General features: G+C 42.3%; 1 protein-coding gene across 1 annotated transcript in view; it reads right to left on the bottom strand.

The window, feature by feature from the left end:
- Positions 1 to 3,290: 3,290 nt before the first annotated feature.
- The window catches only part of WTIP (WT1 interacting protein), an 81,744-nt gene continuing 62,304 nt past the window's right edge, over positions 3,291 to 22,730 (bottom strand). Inside the window, exons 4-8 of the mRNA XM_086758024.1 lie at positions 13,205 to 13,267; positions 10,347 to 10,477; positions 9,209 to 9,260; positions 7,308 to 7,376; positions 3,291 to 4,899 (exon numbers count right to left, since the gene is read on the bottom strand). Of these exons, the coding sequence (XP_086614150.1) occupies positions 4,747 to 4,899; positions 7,308 to 7,376; positions 9,209 to 9,260; positions 10,347 to 10,477; positions 13,205 to 13,267 (468 nt within the window). The 3' untranslated portion in view covers positions 3,291 to 4,746. The remainder of the gene's footprint in view (positions 4,900 to 7,307; positions 7,377 to 9,208; positions 9,261 to 10,346; positions 10,478 to 13,204; positions 13,268 to 22,730) is intronic.

Genomic DNA, 22,730 nt, shown 5'->3' with positions numbered 1-22,730 from the left:
AGAGCATCCACAAGGATGTTAAACTGGCTAGCTTGATGGAAAAGAAAAAACTGAGTATGAGGAAAGCTGGAAGAAACGAGTTCTTGTACTTTTTCCTCAGGCATCCATTTTTGGCCGTAGCTGGAGACAAGGTACCAGCGCTGATGAACCCTTTGCATGACAGACATAGCTGTTCTTGCAGGACCACTGCGTGTGGAAGGTAAATGTGACCAAGCTCCCATCTGTGCCATGAAGCTGGAGACAAGAAAGTGGCGAAGAGCTTCAGAAAGGTAAAATAAAGCATCCTGTCAGCTCTGGCCATGATTTCCGAATTACTGTGACTTAGCAAAAAAATGGAGAAAATTCCCCAAATGAAGGTCTGAGTGCTTAAAGCTATGCAAGATCATAGGCCAGGCAAGTACTTCTCTTCCATGAGAGACAAAAAAAATAATAGAAGTCCTGAAAAGGAAGTGTTCCCCATACCGACTGTCCTACATGTGAACTAGCCAGACTGGTTAAAGCTTAATTAAAATTGCCAGAGTGGCTAAATTCTTTTCTAAGTGCAGCTGTAAAACGTTAGCTGTGGGCATATTTTAGACCTTAATTAGTAACACTTGCACTGGAGGACCAAAACCTTTCATGAATGCAGCTGCAATCAATTAATATCAGTTAGGCATTTCTGTAGGCAATGCAAGGGTCTCCTGAAAATTGTTTTAGTGCCCACCTAGATAAAAACCAAAACAAAACAACACAATTATATGCAACAAACTACAAAATCAACAATAACTACAAAATGTCTTTATTGAAAAAAGCAGATTATAGCATCTAAGGTTAAATGAAACTTCTGACTTTAATATTAAATAACTTAGGATGATAGCAAGTAGCTTCTTCTTTAGATAAATAAATCTACATTTCCCAATTTTTTTCTTCAACAATCAAAGGAATCAAACATTGAAACACAAAACCACAAGTAATTCTAAAGACTAAAAGACAGAAGCACATTGAAAGGTTTTACAAGGATATATATATACACAAAAATAGTTAAACTAATGTATATTTTCAGCATGTAAACTAGTTACATGATATACAAACTGGGAATTTATATATTTCCTACAAAATAAAAATCAATGTTGGTCCAAGTTCTTGGAAGAAAACTATATTCTTTTAAAGAAAATGAAAATATTTCTCAAATGAAAACTTAATTTAAGTCAAATTATATACTCTAGTTACGGCATTAGTTACAGGATGAATCACAAACTTTTAAAACTTTTCTTGAAACACAAGAAAGCAGCTTTTGTCTCCTTTAGAGCTTTGGTTTACTTAACTACTCTGGAATTTCTGGTCTTAAAGAGCTCCTCTAATCATGTTTTCCTTTTGAAGCTCCACCTTACAAAATATACACACACACAGGCACACACACACGTGCACACAAGTGAAAGGGAAAGGAAAGAAACCCAAACAGAGTTCTTTGAAAGCTCAGTTATCCCAGTGCATTCTTTTGTTTTGTTTTCATGTTATTATTTTGGTCCTTTCTTTGGAATGCATCCTCCAGTGTACCAGGGACTCTGAATCACCTGCAACAGCTTTGTGCTGTAGGGACGTTGTAAGATTCCTTACCAAAATGGCAAGCTGCAGTCCTGATGCAAATGAGAACAACTTGTTCATGTTTTACCTTTATGGAAATATTCTAGAAGTACAGCAAAGGCTTCTGAAGAACAATTACATCATAAAATGAACTCTAGAAAGTTTACATCTGTGTTGAACTGATTTAACATAGGAATGAATACTTTGTAAGAAAATAATATAAAGAATCTTTCTCACTTCCATAATTCCCCAGACAGGAAGTAAAAGGTGCAGAAACTGTCACTAGCTCTAAAGAGTACAGCACAGCATTATTTTGGATTTGCTTTTATTTTGCTCTTTGATTGGGGGGGGAAGAAAAAAAAAAAACCAAAACAAACCACCACCCCCCAAAAAAAACCAACCCCCCAAGCAAATTTAACTCAAGCTCCAGTTTTTATACTACATGCTAGAAAAGCAAAGCTGTACTTCATGATACAGTAATAGAACGCACCTTCCAGTCTATAGAAACTACTGGAACAAAAACCTGCTGCTTTCTGGTTTTAAACAAACTATTGCTTATTCTATCTTGAAATTGTGCCTTTCGCTGTATTTACCATTATGATATTTAACATATTGGAACTGAGTAGAACTACAAGAGATTGACAAATTAACATGTGAAAGGAAATTAAATATTTCTTCTGTTCTACAGTATGATCATTTAAAAAAAAGAAGTATGGTATGTACATGTTCGATAGTGTGCTGTCCCTTAAGAAGTATGTTGGAGCGGAAACTTAGAACTTGGCACTGAAGGAGACAGTGTTACAGAAAGTACTGGCAGATGATGATGCTGAATGCCAGAGTAAGCCACCACTGTCTCTGGCCACGGTGATGGTGAAGGTTTTGCTTCTGTACCGGTAGAGCAAAGCACTTTTCCAGTACAGGGAGTACTGTTATGGGATGATGTGCTCACAGGAACAGACCCAAACCTTCTTAATTTGGGGTCATTAATACATATTGTAAAGACAAACAAGTGTAAAAAAAAAAAAAAAAAAAAAGCCTCAAAGGTAAGTGTGGGCCAAAGCAGCTTCCTTAAATGGAAAAAGTATTGCAGCTGATGCTGCAATACTTTTAGCTGATGCTAAAAGTTTATCCTTAAGCTCTAATAGCTTCCATGTTTGTAATAATCTTCAAGACTCAACCTAGTCAAACAATCCAATTTAAGACACTTCTTTCCCCCCTTTTCTAGCATTTGGGCAAGAGGCACGTGTACTTCCACCTTTCAGAGGCTGGGCTGGTGACTACGGACACAAAGGTAACATCTGCAAATGCAGAAAAAGTGTGCATGCCTCTCTTGCAGGCCAGGCCTCTTGGGTCACACTGCAGGAATGGAGCTCCTGTTGCCCGGTAATTCCTTCAAAACATGGCTAGCACATTACTGATACATATTAATTAGACAATAACTTTTTAAAGGAGCATCTGACTTGCCAAGGAGCATTCAGTAGGACAGGTTCATCTAGGCCAATGGAAGTTTAGCAGAAGTTCAGAAAACATACCTTTTGTTCCTTACTAACAGAAAAATAACAGTTCACAGGAATCTTTCCTGCCCCTGCTGCCAAATAAGTCAAGTCATTTCATCAATCTGTGTGCCGAATTTAACATGGGCCCACTTTCGAACAGATCAGTCAGATTCTCAACATTGTTGAGAACTGGCATGGAAATGTCCCAGTTTACACATGCAGAGAATCTGGTCTGGTATTTCCACTTCCTCTGGAGCAGAAGAATTTTATTTTATTGTAATTTTGGATACAGTTAAAGACAGCAATGATGGATTTTATTTTAAATATAAATTCAGGAAGGCTGGATCAATTCTCATGAGAATGCAAGGAATTCTTTAAACATACAGATGTGTGATTTGCATGTAAATCATCAACACATGGTAGAAAACAAACCATAAAAAAGATTCATCTAACTTCCTATATGGAAGACATATATTTCCCCAGAGCTCTGAGGTTCCTGTAAAAGCTTATGCAAAATATGAAAGTGTGTACATTCTATGTACATCTAATACTTGTTATAAAATATCAATGTGTCAATGGTCTGACTCTCTAAATTATTGTTTTTGCTAAACTGTACTTTGTTTTCCAATGAAGACAATCATTGTAATCAGTTCAAAAGTACATCTAGAAAAGAACACAAAGCTGAAAAGATAATACAAAAACCACCATCCCCCTCTTTTTTTTTAATAATGTATCAACATACAATCATCAAGCAGTTGGTAACAAATGAAGTCTTGTAGAAAAGTAGTATAAAGACAAGTGTACCTTTGCATAGAAAGGGGCTGCCAACCCTATTTAAAAAAAAAAAACAAACCACCAACAAAACAGGTTTAAAAGCTGTATTGTTTACTAAGTGCCAAATCAAGTTGATATGAACGCATTTTGAAACTGTGGCTACACTTGTACATGGCAAGCAATTACAGAAGACTGTAACTTCAAATGTTTTGACCCTGCATATGCCAATCTTTTGGATATATTCCCCTGTAATGTGGTCTTTGTAAGAGATGCTTGCCATATTTCTTTAGTAAGCTAAATCGTCTTTGGATGACTGTGGACCCTTGTAAGATGGAAAGCTGGCCTGACACTTCTTCACAGAATGCCATTATTTAACCCACGCTGAAAACTGTCATTGCTAAAAACACTTCTTTGCTTCCTATTCACTACTTCTGGAAATCTAGGTTTGATTTTTTTTTTTTTTTTTAAATGTGAGACTGTATTCTCTAAGACCAGAATTCAATGAAACTAGCTAAAATGCTAGCATTTATCTTACCACGCTTGCTGCAATATGATAAGGTGCTAATTTTTGGAAATTAATTCTACACTCCTTATCTGGGTGAAGTCTCCACTGAAGGGAAGTGAGTAGGGAGTGCAGAACAGCCCTTTGTATCATTGTGTTTAGAAATGCTGCCATTTACAGTTACAGTTTAGTGGTGAATTATTTGTTCAAGTAGACGGTGTCTCAGTGAAAGTGTCTAGATAAAAGAATGCATATGTACAAGATCAGAAAAGGACCCCTCACCTCTGATTTAAAAAATAAATAGCTGTTTTAGATGGTTATTACTGGAACCTCATCTTTAAAGGAACAGAAACATCAGTTTTAGATTTTTGTCTTCTCTTCCACACGGCTTATTGGTAATGGAAATGTCTTTCAGAGTTCTGTGACATGCATTGGATAGCTTGGAGGTGGATGTGATGGCAATTTAATATTAAGGCGCCTGATGTGACAGCCATGGCAGAGCAAGTGGCCCTCTAAGGGGTAACAACGATGGCCTTCCTCATCATTGAGCTGCAAGCCACAATCCTGGACGAAACAGAAACATCCCAGATTAGTGACCGATTCGCATAGGCCATCTCCCAACAATGCTGATCTGTCCTGCATAACTCCGAGAGCTCCCTCCCATGCCTCCAAAGCCAGCAACCTGGCTTTGAATATTTCATACTAAGCAAAGTGACATCACTGGAATCTAACAGGACAGTCTGTAGTAGCACCCGCTATTTTTTTCCCCCATTGTTTCCCATTCTGGTTTCTTCTTCACCTAATAAATGTTGATGTACATCAGACAAAACCAGGCCAAGGACTGACCTTACACGTGCAGCCTGGAAGCGGTTAGAACAGAGAAGAAGCTAATTCTGCACCAAGGCAGTGAGCACAAAATGGGAGAGCATAAGTAGAGAATAAGAGCAGTGGGGGAGATGTCATCTGTAGCTGAAGCAGAGCTACATTTTCTCCAATTTGTAATTTGAAAAAGTTAAAGGCCAGTGGTCCATTTTTAGTGGAAATACTTGGACCTCTAGGCCTGGCACATAACTACAGGGGCAAGACAGTGAACAACAGTGGATGAACAGAGATAAAAAGAAAAACAACAAACAATGATCCTGCCTGCTGACTGTTACGTACACCGCAATAAAGACAATCCTGGTTTTCTGTTATCATTATAATTTTAAGGAAAGGTGAAAGTCATGGCAGTTTTGTGCTTGGATCTGATGTTTTGTTAATTTAAGATTTAAAATTCAATTTCTCATTATAATTTAACAATTTGAGATACCCTACAGCTGTGCCAAGTGTTCATACTTGTTTCCCTTTCCAAAACTGTATTCCTTTTCTGCAATGAGAAAGCCTGCCTACTCCATGAATTGCAGTTTTAGAATGGGGATCTATTGAGCTGTAAATAGGCCTGAACTACTCAGCAGAACTTAAGGGGTTGCACCTGAGAGATGACAGAGAAAAGTAGAAAAGTTTCCCAACTGACTGGTGTCTTTTCATGGCCATCAGGTGATGATGACATTAATGCATTTCAGAAATGGCTGTGTCATAGCCTTTGCAAGTGAATACCTCAAAAATCCTGGCACTAACTTTTCTAGCAGTATTTGGAGACAGCAGCGACCCAGCAAGTGCGGTTTGAGAGCCTGATCTGAGACCGTTAGGCAGTAATCTACCCCTGTTAAGACAGGGCTAACCCCCTACTTTCTGTACATAAATGCACTCTGCCATTCTGGGCAAGTGTGGACGCAGCTTTATTTGCCTCAACTTGGAAGAAGAATGGGGAAATGAATAATAAAACAGAACTGAAAACAAACCCCCATTGGGACATTCTAATATGAAGTCACTAGGCTGAGAGAGAAGGGGAGGGAGCTGTCATCTTAGGTGAAGCCTGCACAAAGCAATAGCTGGGGGAAGAAGGAGGAGGAGGGAAGTACAGCTCTCCAAAATGCTGCAATTTCCTGTGCCGATTTCTCTTTAAAAATGTTGTGGTTTTGTTTAGTGAGGGGGGGGCCTAAGGTGGTAGCTAAACCACCACAAAAAAAATTAATAGGAAAAGATGGAAGGAGATCGCTGAGTGGATGGGGTCTTCCTTACAGTTCGGTTCATATACATTTCCAGATGTGCTGAATTTTGTTATTTTCTCTCTCAAACTGAAATGTCTCTGTAAAAACTTTTTGTGCAAAAGTGCATGGAAGATAGCACCAGAAGCAAAAAATGCAGCAATACTAAGATGAATAGCACAGTTAGGACCTGCATGGATATTTGCAAGTTATAGCAGAGTGCCAAACCTACAGCAAAAGGAAAGTTTTGGGTTGATCCCAAATTAAAGAGTTTGTTTCCCTCCTCATAGTCCTGGATGCAGAGCTAGGACTCAGCTCTCCTCTCTGAAGCAAGACCACTAATCCCACATCTTGATCTGCCCCAATAAACATTTAAAAGTTCTGCACAAAAAGAAACTACACCCAAAAATGTGACAGAATGTCAGTGGTATCCCTGTTTCTTTTCTAGTAAAGATTCAATATTCATTCAGCATGGAAAAAACACAGAGCCCCTAGAAAAGCCTTCCAGCCTAAGAGTGAGGGTCCTTCCCTGAAGAGGCAATGTGAATTCAAGTCTCCTCAGAGCCACACAAGCTCTATCCAGAGATCAGGAAAAAAAGAACCAGTACCTACTCTTTGTTCTCTCCCCATCTGGAAGCATTGAGAAAATTCAACCCTAACAACCAAATTCACCTTTTGAAGGGGGGGAGAAACTAATTTGGTACTGGAGATGGCAGCACCACTTGCAGCCCAGCTAGCACTCATCCCTTTGTCTCCCTCCAGAAGCCGTGGGGCAGAGCCCTACCTGCACAGGCATGCAAGAGCCAGCAAGTGCATCCCGGAGTCCGAGTCATGCACCTACCCACCCACCAAGAGGGTGCTCGCTATGAGCAAAGCCTTGCCTACCTCGCAGTGATAGCACTCCACGTGGTAGTCTTTGTCCATCGACACCACCCGAATGGTCTCCTCGGAGCCCTGTTGGGAAAGCAGAGAGAAGGTAACAGTAGGCTTATAAGTGGCCTCACTCTTCTTCCAGTTCCCAACCTACTACTTTGGAGAGCTGTTGCCCCAGGAGATTCCCTCTTCCTCTGCGCAGCAGAGCTCTGTGACTGCTGAGGGCCTTGTCCCCTAGTGCACAGCTGTTTAGCAGCAGTGTGGGTGTCTGACATATCTAAGCTGTAGAGGTCATTGGAAAGCATAGCCAAAATTTCATCCTTAAGGGACAAATTAGTCTTGAAATCAAACAATGTTCCAAGGGCACCCAGGATCTGAACAAATTACTAGCCAAAAACTATGACATGCTGCTTGGATAACTCTTTGTTGTAGACATCCTTGCCTGAGTTTTCCAGGACTTGTATTCCTATTCCCCTCAAACCATCTGCCACACAGCTATTTTGCACATACACATGTCACTGTACGTACCCCATAGGGATTTACATACCAGTCTGGCAGGTAATTATGTGCACAGGCCAGTGCTCAGCATGAGGGTGGATGCAGCGGAGTTGTGTAATCCCTGGCTGAGCCCCAGGCCCTGCAGAGCAGCCCATTCCCTTCTTTTAACCTCACAGACTCTTTCTCTTATCCACTCTGAAGCCTCTGAAGACAGAGCTCATTAAATTTGTTGCCTTGCTTTGCTTCCAGTTCCAGGTGTGGTTAGAGCATCAGATATGACGTAGACTATGTCTGAGAGAAGCTGTGGGCGAGTCAGTACCTGCACTGCTAGACTTGAACTAACCTAAGAAGCCTCCATGGGAAAGAACACGGAGTCTATCCTGCTGGCCATCAGATGAGTCAGCATCTTTTTTTTTTTTTCTCCTTTTCTTTTTTTTTTTTTTTTTTCCCCCTCTAAAGTAACTTTGTAAGACACAAATCCAGTGAAATTTACATAGGGGGTTTTCTCCGCACATTCCATCACCAGGACGAGCAGTTCTGGCTCAGCCTTTATAAGGTTTTTAATTATATGAGACCTGGCCATTTAACAGAAATAGCAATGACAAATAGAGAGTCACGTGCAGAGTGACGGAGGCGGGCACGCCGAGAGGCTCTAGCCACAAGCTTTACTGGGGCACAGGAGCTTATAGGATGCAAGCTCTGGCTCTATAAACATGACAAGAGGAAAAGGAGGGAGGTGCTGAGGCCCTTGCTTACAAATGAGCTGGTGAGTGACCTCAGCAATGGGAACTCAGAGGGTCCTGCACCCACCAGCCTATGAGGAAGCACCACTGCGGGCAGGCAGAAAGGGATGTCTTAATGCAGAAGTCTTATCGTGCTAACTATGCTGTCAGGACAGGCTGAGGTTGCAAGCAGGTCATTCACCTGGCTTCTCTTTTAGCCAACTTTTCTGCTGCCTCTTCCACCCCTTTAATTACTTTCATTACATTGCCACTCCAGGAGGACAGACTGTGTGGCCTTTTCACTGGGTCAGGTTAACCCTCAGATGTCTTTTCAAGTTTGGGCAACGTAGCAGACAAGGAAAATTGCTACTTGAGCTAATGGGAGATTCTAAAAATAAACAGAGCTTTACTTCTTGGGTTGTTTTTGGAGCCCCAGTTAGGGCCTTCAATTAAATGAGATTTATAACAGCGTAATTAAAACCTGGAAAGCACCCTAAAGATACAAAGTATGATGCTACATAAGTAATATGACTATTACAACCTCTGGGATTGTTTGGTAGTGCCATTACTGCTGAACTGTATTTAATTTAGTACCTGACATACTATAGATTTTGGAAGAGGGAGGAAAAGCATTTGACATGTTTTTAGAAAGTGTTCATACGCCAACAAGAGCCAGTGTGTGTTAACATATACCTGTGCTGGCAGGATCGGCTGGTTACAGGAAGCACATTTTGGTGCAAAAACCCTAGGGTACAAGGAAAAAAAAAAAAAAAAAAAGTGTTCAAATCACATTTAAAGCTTCTTCGAAAAGTAGAACCAAGAGACTATTCTAACCGTATCTTGTTTTTAGCAAAATATAGATCCACAGGATTTGAACCACCTCTAAATATTTGATCATACTCAGGGAAAAGGAGATTTGGAAGAGGCTGATCTACCCCCGGCTTTATTGCTTAGGTCTTCCTGACCTCTGGGCACAGTGAATCCCACCCTCTCCCCACATCTGCCCTTTCTCTATAAAGCCATTCAAATCCTTCCAGAGACTCGCCGCTTTGACTGCAAAGCAGCTCCCAACTTGGGGACTGTCACCATCTGATGTCAGGAAGATATAACCATGCTAAATAGGAGAGGGGCTGCTTGTGGCTAGATTCTACCTAAACCAAATACATCAACTGGTCGTATTATTATCCACAGCTGCATTTTACGACAATCACTAGGCCCCCGTTCACTCCATCCTTGTAACACGGTCAGCCCGGTACCAAGAGGGCTGAGTTCAGAGAGATTTACTCTTGCTGCATAGGCTGAGTTATTGGTTGACTGGAGCTAAGAGCATTCACCTTGCCTCTGAGTGGGAGCAGAAAGGAGTCCAAAAGCAATCACTTAAACTGCAAAACTTTTTGGCAGCTGAGGCTAAAATCATTCTAACACTAGCAGCTAATTACATGTCTACTGTCCAGGCTGGGTTAACCTAACTTACACGCGCCAGTGTCATGCACTACCAGAACCTTGACTGGTTTGAAACAGCCATCAGAACCGACCATCACCTCCAGAACGAGCCAGATCTAATGAGAAGCAGAGAAACAGCCGCAGAGAAGTACATCCTCTGACACAACCTGATTTTCAACCTCACCTGGCCACTGTATGCCACACTGGGCCCATGAAGTAATCTTTAAGACAACTTTAAAATACTTTACAAATGCAACATGTGAGAGCAGCACTTGAGGAACAGCTGAGGAAATAGGAATAACCCTTTTTATTACGAGGCTTATCACCATACCAATAATTTAACTACTGTTTTTTTTTTTTCAAGCATGCAACATATTTGTATACTTACGTGTGGTAGTCTTTGACACAGTAAATATTGTTCTCCACATCTACAGTGAAGGGGACTCCATCCAAACACTCATTGCACACAACGCAGCGGAAGCAGCCAGGATGGTATGACTTTCCTAGGGCCTGTAAGATCTTAAGAGGCAAACAGCAAAATAAGCAGATGCATCATGACATGAGATTCCCCCCATATACTGCTGTGTCTGATTCTTAATGATGACAGTGGGAAAAGCACTTCAGGATTAAATTACCACTCTGCAGATCTGTCAGCAAGGGGCCTTTTAAAACAATCAGCTTGCTTATTTCAGTGGGTTTCAGTAGGCTCCCAATAAAGAGAGAGAACTGTGAAAATCAGGCTAACGCCCATCAGTCTTAGCTCTGCAGGGCCAAGACTGCCAACAGAAATGAAAAACTGCTTCAGAGACCGCTTCGTGGAAAATCTGCTGCAGCCAAATACAAGTTACTGGGATACAGAGTTAATTCACAAAACTTAACAGGCTGTGACAGACAGAATCCAAACCAGTCATTACTCAAACTTAAAAAGTAAAATAACAAACCAAGCAAATACATAAGTGTCCCTCTATTAACTAAGGATCCTAATCCACCACAGTTACTGACTGGCTATCGCTCAGTCATAGGGGCCCAATGTTTTCTGTTAAAATTCCATCTGTATCCACGTGTTTGGATACAGATCCATCCATCTGCTCAGCCTTTTCCTATGCTGACCTTCTCTATTGCATTTTAAAGGTTTCAAGGAAAGGCCTGATGCAGTCTCAGCTACACTACTGCAGAACAGATCCCCTCCCTCCTGGTGTCCTTGTATGTAACACCCCGTGTGGCGCTGGGACATCAAGGAGGAAGCACCGAGCCCCTGCACTAGCCTCTGGGAAGAGTGAGACATGGTATCATCTTCAGGCACCTCTCAAGAGGTGAGAGCACCAACTGCATACATTTCAGGTATGAGAAATACCTTTGGAAATAATTTCAAAAAGTATCTGCTCAGCTTGGAGCTGTTAATATGCTGGAGATTAAAAATCTCCACAGTCCAAACTCTGGTGGCTCTGTAAATGATTCTTGGGGGCTTATAAGACGTACAGAAACCTTTTAGCATGACCTGTTGTGACAGGAGTAATGGTTTTAAACTAAAAGAGGGTAGATTCAGACTAAATATAAGGAAGAAATTTTTTTACACTGAGGGTTGTGGAACAGTGGAACAGGTTGCCCAGAGAACCGGTTGATGCCCCCTCCCTGGAAATGTTCAAGGCCAGGTGGGACGGGGCTCTGAGCAACCTGATCTGGTTGGAGGTGTCCCTGCTCCTTGCAAGGGGGTTGGACTGGATGGCCTTTAAAGGTCCCTTCCAACCCAAACCATTCTATGATTCGATGAATAAAGTTCAGATCAACAGGAAAGAAGTGGCACATAGGAAAAATGCACAGTGTCAATTTAATTTAACCTTTTTTTTCTGCTGTAGTGAAACCCTATAGCTCTCCGTTCAGCAAGTGGCATCAGACTCCCTTTAGTTTGCAAGCCCGAAACAGCTCGTCCCTGCGTGTTTTGCTATCTAGGCAGCTACATATCACACACTGTTGTGGCTGTGCAGCCACCCCTTTGCACAGAGCAACTCCTAATTCAACTGCACTTTCAGCCTTGAACAGCGTCAGCTGCGCCCAGGGCCGCAGCTCTCTGCTCCTTAGCTGCACGCGGGCACCGCTGCTGGGCAGGCACGTTTGTTGTCTGTGCGCTCCCGGGGAGGAACACGAAGGGATTAGCCAAATAAGACTGCTGAATTCCTGGAGCTGTTTCCTTTTGTCAGAGCACCCTTGCTGATGGGAGAAAGGCAGACAAGCACCTGCCAAGCTTCCAGCTACTGAGCTCCACCAACAAGATATTATGGACTCCTGCCTAGGATTCTGTAATTAGGGGCCAGCTCAAAGCATGCGAGTCAGGATAGCCCTCCCCCTCCCAGCATGACACAACTCTAGAAATTTGCTCTTGGGCTAAAACGAACAATATCCTTGTCCAACCAGTGGTGCCAGGACATGAGCCAGAATCCTCATTAGTGAAGTCTCGGTTCCAGCTCCTACTGAACCTCTGCGTTTGCAACACAATAGCTACTTCTATTAGGCATACTTAGATTCATATACATTTTAAAGCAGGAGGAAAACAGGTACACTATATGATCTGCACTTCTTCCATGTGCAAGCCAATTCATTTTGTTTGGGAATTTCTGCTTCGGAAGAACAGACTACATTCTTCCTACTTTCATCCACTGAAAAGATGCCAGCAGTATCTGGCCCAACCCATAGACCTTTGATTTTTTAATTAAAAAATAAGTCTCACTGCTGGCTCCCTACAGATCCTAGTGGCAATAATGTGCATTTTAACTGACAAGGAGCAAGTGGCAAAAGGTAAATAAAGCAAGTTACAGAGTGGGCAACAAACCTCAGGACTATTGATAACATCCCTCTCCTCCCTGGCCCAGATTCCATCCACTGGCCAGCGCTCTTGCTATTCTACTGTCTTACAGAGCACAGCCTCTGTTCTCCTTTAGCACGTCCTCATACAAAGCTATGCTGTATTTTCCCCCTTCAGTATTAAAATTCTATTTGTTTTTTTTTTTTTAACTGGCATGTGGTAGAACAACCACCTCCCATACTCTCAGGGAAAGAAGCCCAACTTACTGTACTTAACAGTAATAGAGCATTAAGGTATTTTTGTTTATTTACTGCCTCAGTTTCAAGAATTACAGCCGTGAAGACAACGATAGTCTGACTAGAGAAAAAAGCACAGTGTCTCGCAGTGCACTACTGGAAGTACATGAAAAGCAAGCTACCCCGCGGGTAGGAATTTAGGTCTCTTACCATTTCCATTATGAGGTGTCCACAAACAAAGCACTTGTCCGCTGTTTGCTGAAAACCTGAATACTGTTCAAATGACAGAAAAGAAAGGATTATTAGTAGCCAGCCACTCCTCTAGCTGCAGAAATACCTTTAAAGTGAACGCTGTGGTATTTTCCAGCCTGTGCTATATATGATAACAAACTACACAAGGGGTTTGGGAGGCAGCGACTCAGCACCCTTTGCTTGGCTCTTGGAGCATGCTCAGATACCAGCTTGGCCTTCTGATCCGCTGCAAGATTTCCATTGAGATTCCCAATATAATAATGTTTTAAGTTTTAATTTTTGAAGCCTATTTGGTGAGCTTGCCTTTGGAGTGCTGGAATTAGCTTGAATTCACTCTTTCGCTTGTTGTTGTTGGGGAATTAAGTAACATAGGACTGACTTACCTCCCAACTCCTGCTCAAATCAGTGACCAGATGCTTACCAATTTCAGATTTTGGACCTACATTTCACTCAGTGCTCTGCGCAGGCTAGAAAAGTGAAGACAGGCCCAAGGAGGATTTAGCTGCCTCGTGGATACCAAGCTTTTTATCCAGGGAAGAAGCTAAACGTCCAGTTGTAGGAGCTTGGGCTCCCTGCACAATGTGGGCAACAGTAAGGTACCTCACAAAGGTGATACAAACCCCAACCGGCAGCCCACGCTCCAGTCTGCAGTGGGAAACAGGAAGGCTGGGCCAGCCTGGCCGCAGAGCCCTCTCGGGCGCGGTGCCGGGGACACGGCAGTGGGGATACTTCTCCCACTTGAGTCCGAAGCTCTGTGTTCCCTGCCTGAGTGTTTTTGACCTTAACTTTGTACTTGCACCCCCAAAGCAGATCCAGTTTCAGATACCAAGTCTGTCTTTAGCCCTGTGTTTAGAGGTATACAAAAAATACCAAGGTTATTAGGCCAGACTGACCCACCAAACAGCTACCGTACAGGCAAGAGGCATGTGCCTGAAGAACTCCAGCCACGTAACTTTGAAACTGGTATTTGCAGTGCCTGAACTTCACCTTCACCCGCTGCAGTCCCGTAAAGGCAAAGTGCTGCATGTGCACTCCTTCCTGCCAGAGCGAAGGGGTGCCCGGTTATTTGTATGGTATTGCACAGTGATGCGTATTTCAGCAGTTAAGGTTGTAGCAAAGCTCACCTGAAATGTACTTCAGTTCCACAAGATGAAAGACAGGAATGGGGAGGACTCTTCTCCCAGAGCACAGGTTAATTGGCTCAGGCACTTAATGCATCCTCAGAGCCTCAGCCCAACAGAGCTTACGGCTTGCTCCATGCCCTCCTTGATTTAGTGGGGATTAACTGTCCCCTCACTTCAAAAGCCAGCGGTTCCCTGCCTAGAGCTGCCATATGTTTTCCTTTTTATTGGTGTGAGGAGATTACATGTTATTTCAGATCAACAGGTTGGAGACAAAATTATTGTTGCTATGCAACAAAGTGATTATGAAGGAACAGACACTTCGACAGGCCCAGAAAGGCAGTATATGATGGTATGGCCTGCTGTCATAGCTCCAAATTTACTACACACTAAGAAACAGAGCTCAGACAATTTGAAACTTCATCAAAAGAGACCAGGGTGCTGAGGAACAAATACAGAGGCAGGCAGTCCTAGCTGGCAATCTCTGCAAGATACTGTTTTTTTTTTTTCTTTCTTTCTTTCTTTTTTTTTCTTCTTACTGATGTAGAAAAAAGGGCTCACTGCTTGGGATGCCTCTTGGCTGCCCTGTATCTGAGTAACCATCTGGCCAGACTGTTTGCTAAGGTTGCGAACTCGAGGGTTACTGGAAACAGGTGGGTAGGTCCTAGTGGCGCAGACAGCAGAGGATTAACAATAGTACAAACCCAGCTAATTCTAAAATCCTGCTGGAAAGAATTTACCAGTACCATCTGGCTGTCATTTGATAAGGAATGCAAAGGAGCATTTACCCAGCTATTGATTAAGAGGGAACACTATTCCCTAGGAACAGAATGGCACAGTGGTCAGATTAACGTCACTTACCGCTAACTATATTGTAATAAATTACACTGTTTGTCAGAAAGAAAGGTTTTGCTTTGCACTCTTTATATGACTAACCCTATTAAATTAAAACCATTATTTGTTTTGAACCAGAGAATTGTGATTTGTCAAACACATCCAGAACTGGATTGCCCAATGAAGACGACTTTGCAAAATGCCAGTAAGTCTAATAGCAGTGATAAAATATTTCACGGGCTGGGGGAACTATCCTTTACCACTACACTCTTCTCTTTTCTGATCCCAGACAAAACTGAGACCTAATTCAGGGAGATCAGGGGTTTCGGATTCAGCTCTGCTTGTGCTTTAAAGCACAAGCACAAAAGAATAACAGCCTCGGATGCCAGCAGCGCTGTTTTCTACATGATGGTAGTAGTACTGTGGACACACTGCTGTTTAAAGGTAATAAATGAGATTTTCTCTACATTTTGGTAGCTCACCTGTCAGCTTCTGCTTTGCAGTGTTTGCTCTTAACTTGGAGAGTTCAAACAGGACTGTTGTGCTAAGTTTTCAATTTTAGAAGCAGAGCATACAAAAGAAGTCTTAAAATACTAATTAAAATTGGCAACCTCTGTCTTTGAAGCACTTTATTATTATTAACCTTCACAAGTCCTGTGTGTGCAATGCCAGAGAAGTTGTGACTTGCTCCAGACTGCAGAAGGGCAGAATGGCCTCTATTATCTCTCTGCACACTCAAGTGCCTCTCCTCTGGTGGGTTCCCAGCGTGGCTGGGTGGAAGCACTGGTCCCCCAGAGCACAGGAACTGGATAACTGCAAGAGATGAGGAGGTTATGCTCTGCAGACTTGGAGCCTCTTTTATTACTGACATAGTTGGAGGGGTGAAAAGAGCAATTGCACACCTCAGCTCTCCCTCACAATCTGGAGACGTGAAAAAAGGACTGAGGTGAAACAATGAAGTAATGCAGGCTGATAGGCAGGACGCCAGTGGAGAAGCCAAATCGCAGCTATGCTTCCTGTACACGGTGTTTTATACATAGCATTTCAGTCGGGATCTAAGCAGGACTGGGCTCAATTCTAGCCTTACTCTATAAGGGTTTTCTGTGCCAGTGGTTTTTTTTTTTTTTTAAATACTTTGTTGGCAGACCAGTAAGATGATGTAAATACAGACCAATCCCAAACTAGACAGAAATGTTCAGATGTCTACAGACAGTCTGTGACCAGGACAAATAAGCAGCATAATTTTGAACTTTCCCAAATATTCATTATAGATGCTTATTAAGTATATAAAAACATTGAAAGAATTTGTTATAAAAAGAACAGCTCTGAAATTCAAAGTTGAAAATGAAGTGTTACTCTTTACTCTCACTTCTGTAACTTAGAAACAAGATGCTCGTTACCAGGTTGCAAAGAAAACAAGTGCATGTTGAAGAGCTGGTATATGATTTTTCCTTATTTCTTAGTTTGGTCTCGACTGTTTTCTCCCATATTTACCTTGTCCTTGACTTCTTTCCCAGGAGAATAAAATCTCCCTTTATGGGCACAAATCAAGACTTTGTCATCAAGCTCCCCAGTGATACTTATATAAAATAAGACTCTGGGAAACTAAATAAACCTTGAGAAATATGCTAATTATATTAGAATAGAAGAATAAAAATAAAGTAGAAGACTTAGCCGGCTGAACTTTTCTTTTGTTTGCTGTCCACTATACTTCGATTATCAAATGGGGAAAAAAAAAGTCTCTAATGATTCCATCCAACAGTCTTTGTTTCAATGCAAAAGGAAAACAAGTCCCCTTCTGTCCTGAATATTTAGGCCTGTTAGTGTCCTCCTGTGATAATCTTGGGGTTTATAACTCTTCTGTCTAATGTGCAATATATCCAAAAGAAATTAACAATGAATTTCGAGCATATAATGAACAATTATGCATGGAGGATAATCCCACCAAGTATTATGAAAAACAATTTCTCCTGTCTGCCCTCAGTCCTGTAACCAGTCTTGGTTGTCTATCCAGGGTCTTTTAAAGTTTGAAGTTCTCATCATTATTTTCAAAAGCAAAAACATTCAGAAAACAGCATGCCTGAAAAAGGCTTCAGGACCCAAAGTTTCTGCCTTAGGTAACGTCAATTCTTTGACAAGACATGTCGCTGCTTCTCCTTTGCATGCCTAACCGTGCCCAAGGAGAGGCCGCTGCACTTCCCTGCTGTTACGCACTCAACAAAACAAACCCTTCCTCCTGGAAACAGACTCTGGAATCTCATTCAGGCCCACTTTCTTCTTTGATTAGGATGTTCAAAACCTGCTAAAGGTCTGTGCAAGTAGACTGAGTGGGTTACATTTCAGTAGGTGTGGCAGTTGCTGCCCCGGCAATGGTATGAAGCTGTAAAAACTACAACGCACTATTACAGCACTACAAAGTCACCAAATGCGACTGCTCAGTCTAGACTTGAGATTCCTATTCTTTTCTGCTTTAAGGGCTTTTGAGAGGGATGATCAGGAGCGTTTGCCAAAATATCTCAGGCATTTAATTCTGAAAACTTATTTCTGAATTGGGTGCTATGCTAATAATGTATTCCAACCCCAGGCTGCCTGTAATCCCTCTCACACTCTCTTCTCCTTGGTTTCCCATTAGCAGAGCATCTGTCTTCTCGCTGCTTTATTGTTGCTCTCTGCATGAGACCCTTAGTACATGGGACACAACAATGCAAGAAATTCATGGGATCACATTAAGAGAGGGAGAGAATATCAAATTTGGTTTCATGCAGATAAGGCTTTGGTGGTTTGTTTTTGTTTTTTTTTTTAACACATATTTAAATGCACTGATTAAACTGAACTGAACAAAATGGGGCCTTCTCAAGCTCAAAGATACTGGAGCCTCATGGCAGGTGGCAGAGATTAAACTAAAGGAAAATAGTCCAGAACTTCACCCTTCATCTCACCGAAACCCTTTCGTTTCTCCTGTTGCTTCACCCTGTCTTGCTGGCAGCAAGGAAACACTGCTGCAGGAGTTTATCTTCCTGCTTCTGCATTTCCACTTTGTTACCTTTGAAGGACATGGGTAGGGCAAGGATAGACTTCATGTTCTGCACAGAGGTAACAGTTGGTCTGGCCATGCACAAAACTCTGCCAAAAATCAGCAATTCAGCTGGTAGCTAATTCTGCCTTAGCAGTCAGGGATTTTACAGCCTCTGAGAAGGGAACAGCCATTTACTTCCTAGAGAGCCTTTAGAGACCCATGCGTGAGCACTCACCAAGGCTACTGTGTCTGATTAATTAAGAGCTAATAATGATTTTCTTACCTAGATCTTCCTTAAACAAACTCCTCTGGAAGCTTTGCTGTGACAATGATCAAGAAAAAAGCCTGAAGCAACAACTTTAACTCTGCATCATATCACACAACCCAAAAATCCATTAACTTGATTCACATGGTAGAGCCCTTCATACTGCACAGTGCTGTACCCTTGCTGTGGGTTATTTACTGTCACTGCTACCAGCTGTGATGGACGCTGGGAAAGAAACTGTCTACATTAGAACCTACCTTCCTAGAAACAAAATACCTGGATTTTATTCAAAACAGTTGTTGAAAGATTTCAATTCAAAACATAACAGTGACTAATACCAACACTTCCTACAGAAGTGGAAACACACCGCTTTCTCACGTTTTTTCTAACTCTCCCATAGAAAAACATTAATGCTGTCTGCTTACAAGTGTCTGGCAGGAGTTACACGTAATTAGAAAGAGCTCTTGTTCTTTTAAGTGTGCTTCAGTTATTGTAATTCACTTTTCAATGTAATCTTAAGAAAAATGGGATAAGCTGACTTTTTGGATCACCACCTCAAGAGGAAATAGGGGAGTGACTATCTGGCATGAAACCAACTGGACTTAGTAACACACTCTTCAAGACATTCCACTAGCAAATGTAAAGTATGGGATAGTTGCAAAAGCTAGTTCATAGCATACATCTCAGAAAAAAACCCCGTATTTTTCCTTGTCTATTTTGTCACAGCCCAGAGATTGATTCCTGTGACCTATTTAACAATCTGTAACCCAGTTCAGGAAATGCTGAGCATCCTTTTAGTGAATACAGACTTTACTCACACGTGGACACGTCACACATTACGTTTATCCACATTATCACCTGGGCCTAGGTACTGCCTGTGCACTGCTCTTCTACAAACCCGAGATAGATACTTTTCTGGACTCCAGTTGGTCTCCTATTTCAAAACACCCATTTTCTTCAATTAGCAGACCTACAGTTTGCTGTGCCACGCCGTGTTTGCAGCATTCCCCCGTTTCTCAGCCTCAGTGCCAACACTTTATATGGGCCCTAGTTTTAAAAATTTCTCCTCTGGGATGAATTCCTGGGAGAAAATCCAGAGCCCCCTGAAGTCAATGGGACTTCTGCCACGAGCTTCAATAGACTTGTAACTTCTTGATACAGGACACAGCACTACAGTATTATGTTGCAATGAGAGGTGAACCCAAACCGCCAGCTCTACACACTCTTCGTGCTGATTCACATTCAAGTCCAAAGTGCAGAGGCCAATCAACATTTGACCATACCTAAATATTCTGAAATTTGAATTTTAAGCCCATCTGTACCTTGGATGCAACACTTCAATTCAGAATATCCCAATTAATCATCATTACTGTCAAATTAATTTATAAAATAAAATAAAGACCAATGGCATACTACAAACTTAGGAAAAATAAAAAAAGGTATTCAAATTTTTTTGGCAGGGATGGATAGTGAGACACACACACAAGTAACAACATGAACTTCACTCCCTCATGCACGGAGTACAGTAACACGCTATAATCTGCATTTGTTTTCAGTGACAGTATTTGGGAGCACAACGCTAGGCATTCATGATGCCTCTGAAACTTGAAAGCACCTCCTGTCCCAACCTACAGCCATCAGCACCTTCAAAACGCTCACAGAGTTCCTCACGCTTCTGTACATCAGGAATATTGCAGCAAATTCCAAGCTTTGATCCCATCATTCTGTTAAACATCTCAATAAACACATGTTTGTCTGTTCTCTGACTGGAGTACGCATTTTAATAGCAAGTTCCCTCAATGCAGCATCCTCAGTTATCTAGAACTCCATTTGCTCTGTGATTCCATCAGATATGAAATGGACACAAGCTGCTACTTCCGTCATTTACCTTTTCAGCTGAGTCTATTTTTTCTGAGGGTCTCGCTTAGCAGCAAGCGGGCTCTCTGACTAATGCACTAGGCCAGCGCTCTCCTCCCAAGAGGGATCTCCAAACATTTATACTCGCTGAGATGGAAAATCAAAGCTCTGACTCCAGCTGACACCAGCTTCCATTACACTAACCCCCCCGCCCCCATCTTCCTAGGGCCCTAGCAAGCGAGACAGGCCATTTCCCACACTGCCAGGCTTGGAAAATAGCATGTGCACAAACTGAGAAGAAAAGCCTCATTACTATTAATATTTACATTGCAGCCATGCCCAGGAGCCCAAATTAGGGTAAGGGTCTTGTGCTTGGTGCTACAGGGGATGAAGGTGCAAGCCCTGCTCTCATGAGCTGATCACCCCTGCAGTCCTCCACTGACACCCTATCCCTTTCCCCCATGAAAGGCTGATCATTTCCATTTGTTACCTCCCTGCCAGTCTTGCACACCCTGATCCTTTTGCATTTTTTAAATCATTGAGAGTTTTACAGTGGTGGATTTCAGATGAGGCCCCATATGCTCTCTGTAGCCAACTTTTGTGTTGCAGTGGCCAGTTGCAGAGCAAAGAGGCTACAGCTGTAGCGAGGAGCAGTGTCCTGAGCAGGAACCAGTCACTGGTGTAGGGGCGAGAAGGATCAGAAACACCAATAGACTCAAGAGGAGAAGGAAGACTTGAGAGGCAGCTGCAGGGTTGCAGCGCACAGCTCTGTTGGGGCTGTGGGCTGCTTGCCCTCCTTCTGCCACAGCCTCAGCCCTTGCTGCTCTGTGGCAGGAGGGAACGAGGACAGGGCGGGGGGCATTAAGGGCACCAGCATGCAACCATCGCAGGGGCTGGCCGCCCTCCGGGCTGGGAAGGGCAGAAAGGGGACACCCAAAGGCCTCCTCAGAGGCTTGCAATGCGCTAAGTCTCCCTCCGTGGTTGGCATGTGCAAAACTAAGCTTTTAGAGCCTTTGTCTTTGAGGATTTATGGGCAAAGTGACAGATCTTCCTCACCAAAATGGATGAAGAGCTTTAGATGAAATTTTCAACAACTAATGACAGTAGAGTTAGCCAGGGGCAAAAACCTGGCGTGAAGTTCAGCCTAAATGATTAAATTTGGCAAAGTTATACGACAGTGAAAGAGATAACCTTAAAAGGGGAAGTTTTGGATGACCTTAATGCTATGCACTGCAGCTTGTGGTGCCTGTAATAGGTTATTTCCAGAGCATCTGAGTGTCTTCCAGTAGTGCATTAAGCAATGTAACTAACATCTGTCACGAGGTTCATTTTCCCCTCTCATCTCCTCCCTGGAGGGAAATTCTCTCATTTCTTAACCTCTACTGGACCCCCACTCAATAATGTTCATTACCTCAAGAGAAAAAGGAAAAGCTTATCAAAAAGCAAAAAGAAAAAAAAAAGCGCAAGATAATAGATGTAAGAATCACTCTGGTGAAATTTTAAGTCTTTTTTGCCAAGAAAAACAGTAATTTCTTTTAAATTTCTTTACATGATATTTAAGCACTGAAAAGGAAAGACAAAATTATTGAGCTATTTTCCCTTCACCCATGATTATGCAGCAATTTATCAACAAAATGGAACAAGAACATCTGACTGGGATTATTTATTATCTAGTAAGGCATTTATTTTTTGTTCACTTCACCAGGAACAACGTCCCTGTTATGGCTAGTTAGCCATCTGCATCCTAAGAGCTTTCAGGGAAGGATTAAACTGTCATTTGTTTTATTTGCTTTCATGAAATAACTGTCCTAACAGGACTGAGGCAAGACTTGGGTACTGCTGGACTTACTGCCTTAAGGTGGCATGAAAACCAGTAACTGGAGCTTCCCTGGCGCTAAAGCAAAGCAATGAGAAGTTTGGGGTTTTGGTTTTGTTTGTGCTCCTACTGGAAACTGTAGGTTAGGCAGCCTCTATGCCATCCTCAGGCAGAAGTGGAATGATCTGTGGATTTAATTTTCTTTAAATCTGATTCATTCACTACATTCAGCCAGTATGGCTTGGGCTTAAGAACAGAGAGAATCTGCACCTAATCAGGGCTGGAAGCAGTAGGCGGACAAAAATAAAGAAGGAAGAGTTATGCCACGTCCCCCAGGTGGTCAGGGTTCACCAGCCCTCCACCCATCTATTTGCAACCCCACACACAGCAGTCGGCACCGTTCTTGCAAGGACGACTGGGACACATGGCTTCCCTTCCCCATCTACAACTCCACAAGGGGGTCTACAAACTTCTAGCACTTCTGCCCTGGAAAGAATGAGCAAAACAAGCTGCCTGACTCAGAGAAAGATAATCTGTGCCCTCAGTAAAAGCAAACATGTGGGAAAACTATTTGC

Source organism: Chlamydotis macqueenii, chromosome 13, assembly GCF_036417535.1.
Source record: "Chlamydotis macqueenii isolate bChlMac1 chromosome 13, bChlMac1.mat, whole genome shotgun sequence".
In the NCBI taxonomy this organism is placed as follows: domain Eukaryota; kingdom Metazoa; phylum Chordata; class Aves; order Otidiformes; family Otididae; genus Chlamydotis; species Chlamydotis macqueenii.
Note: the sequence above shows the minus strand (reverse complement) of the source record. Positions and strands in the feature narration are given on the sequence as shown.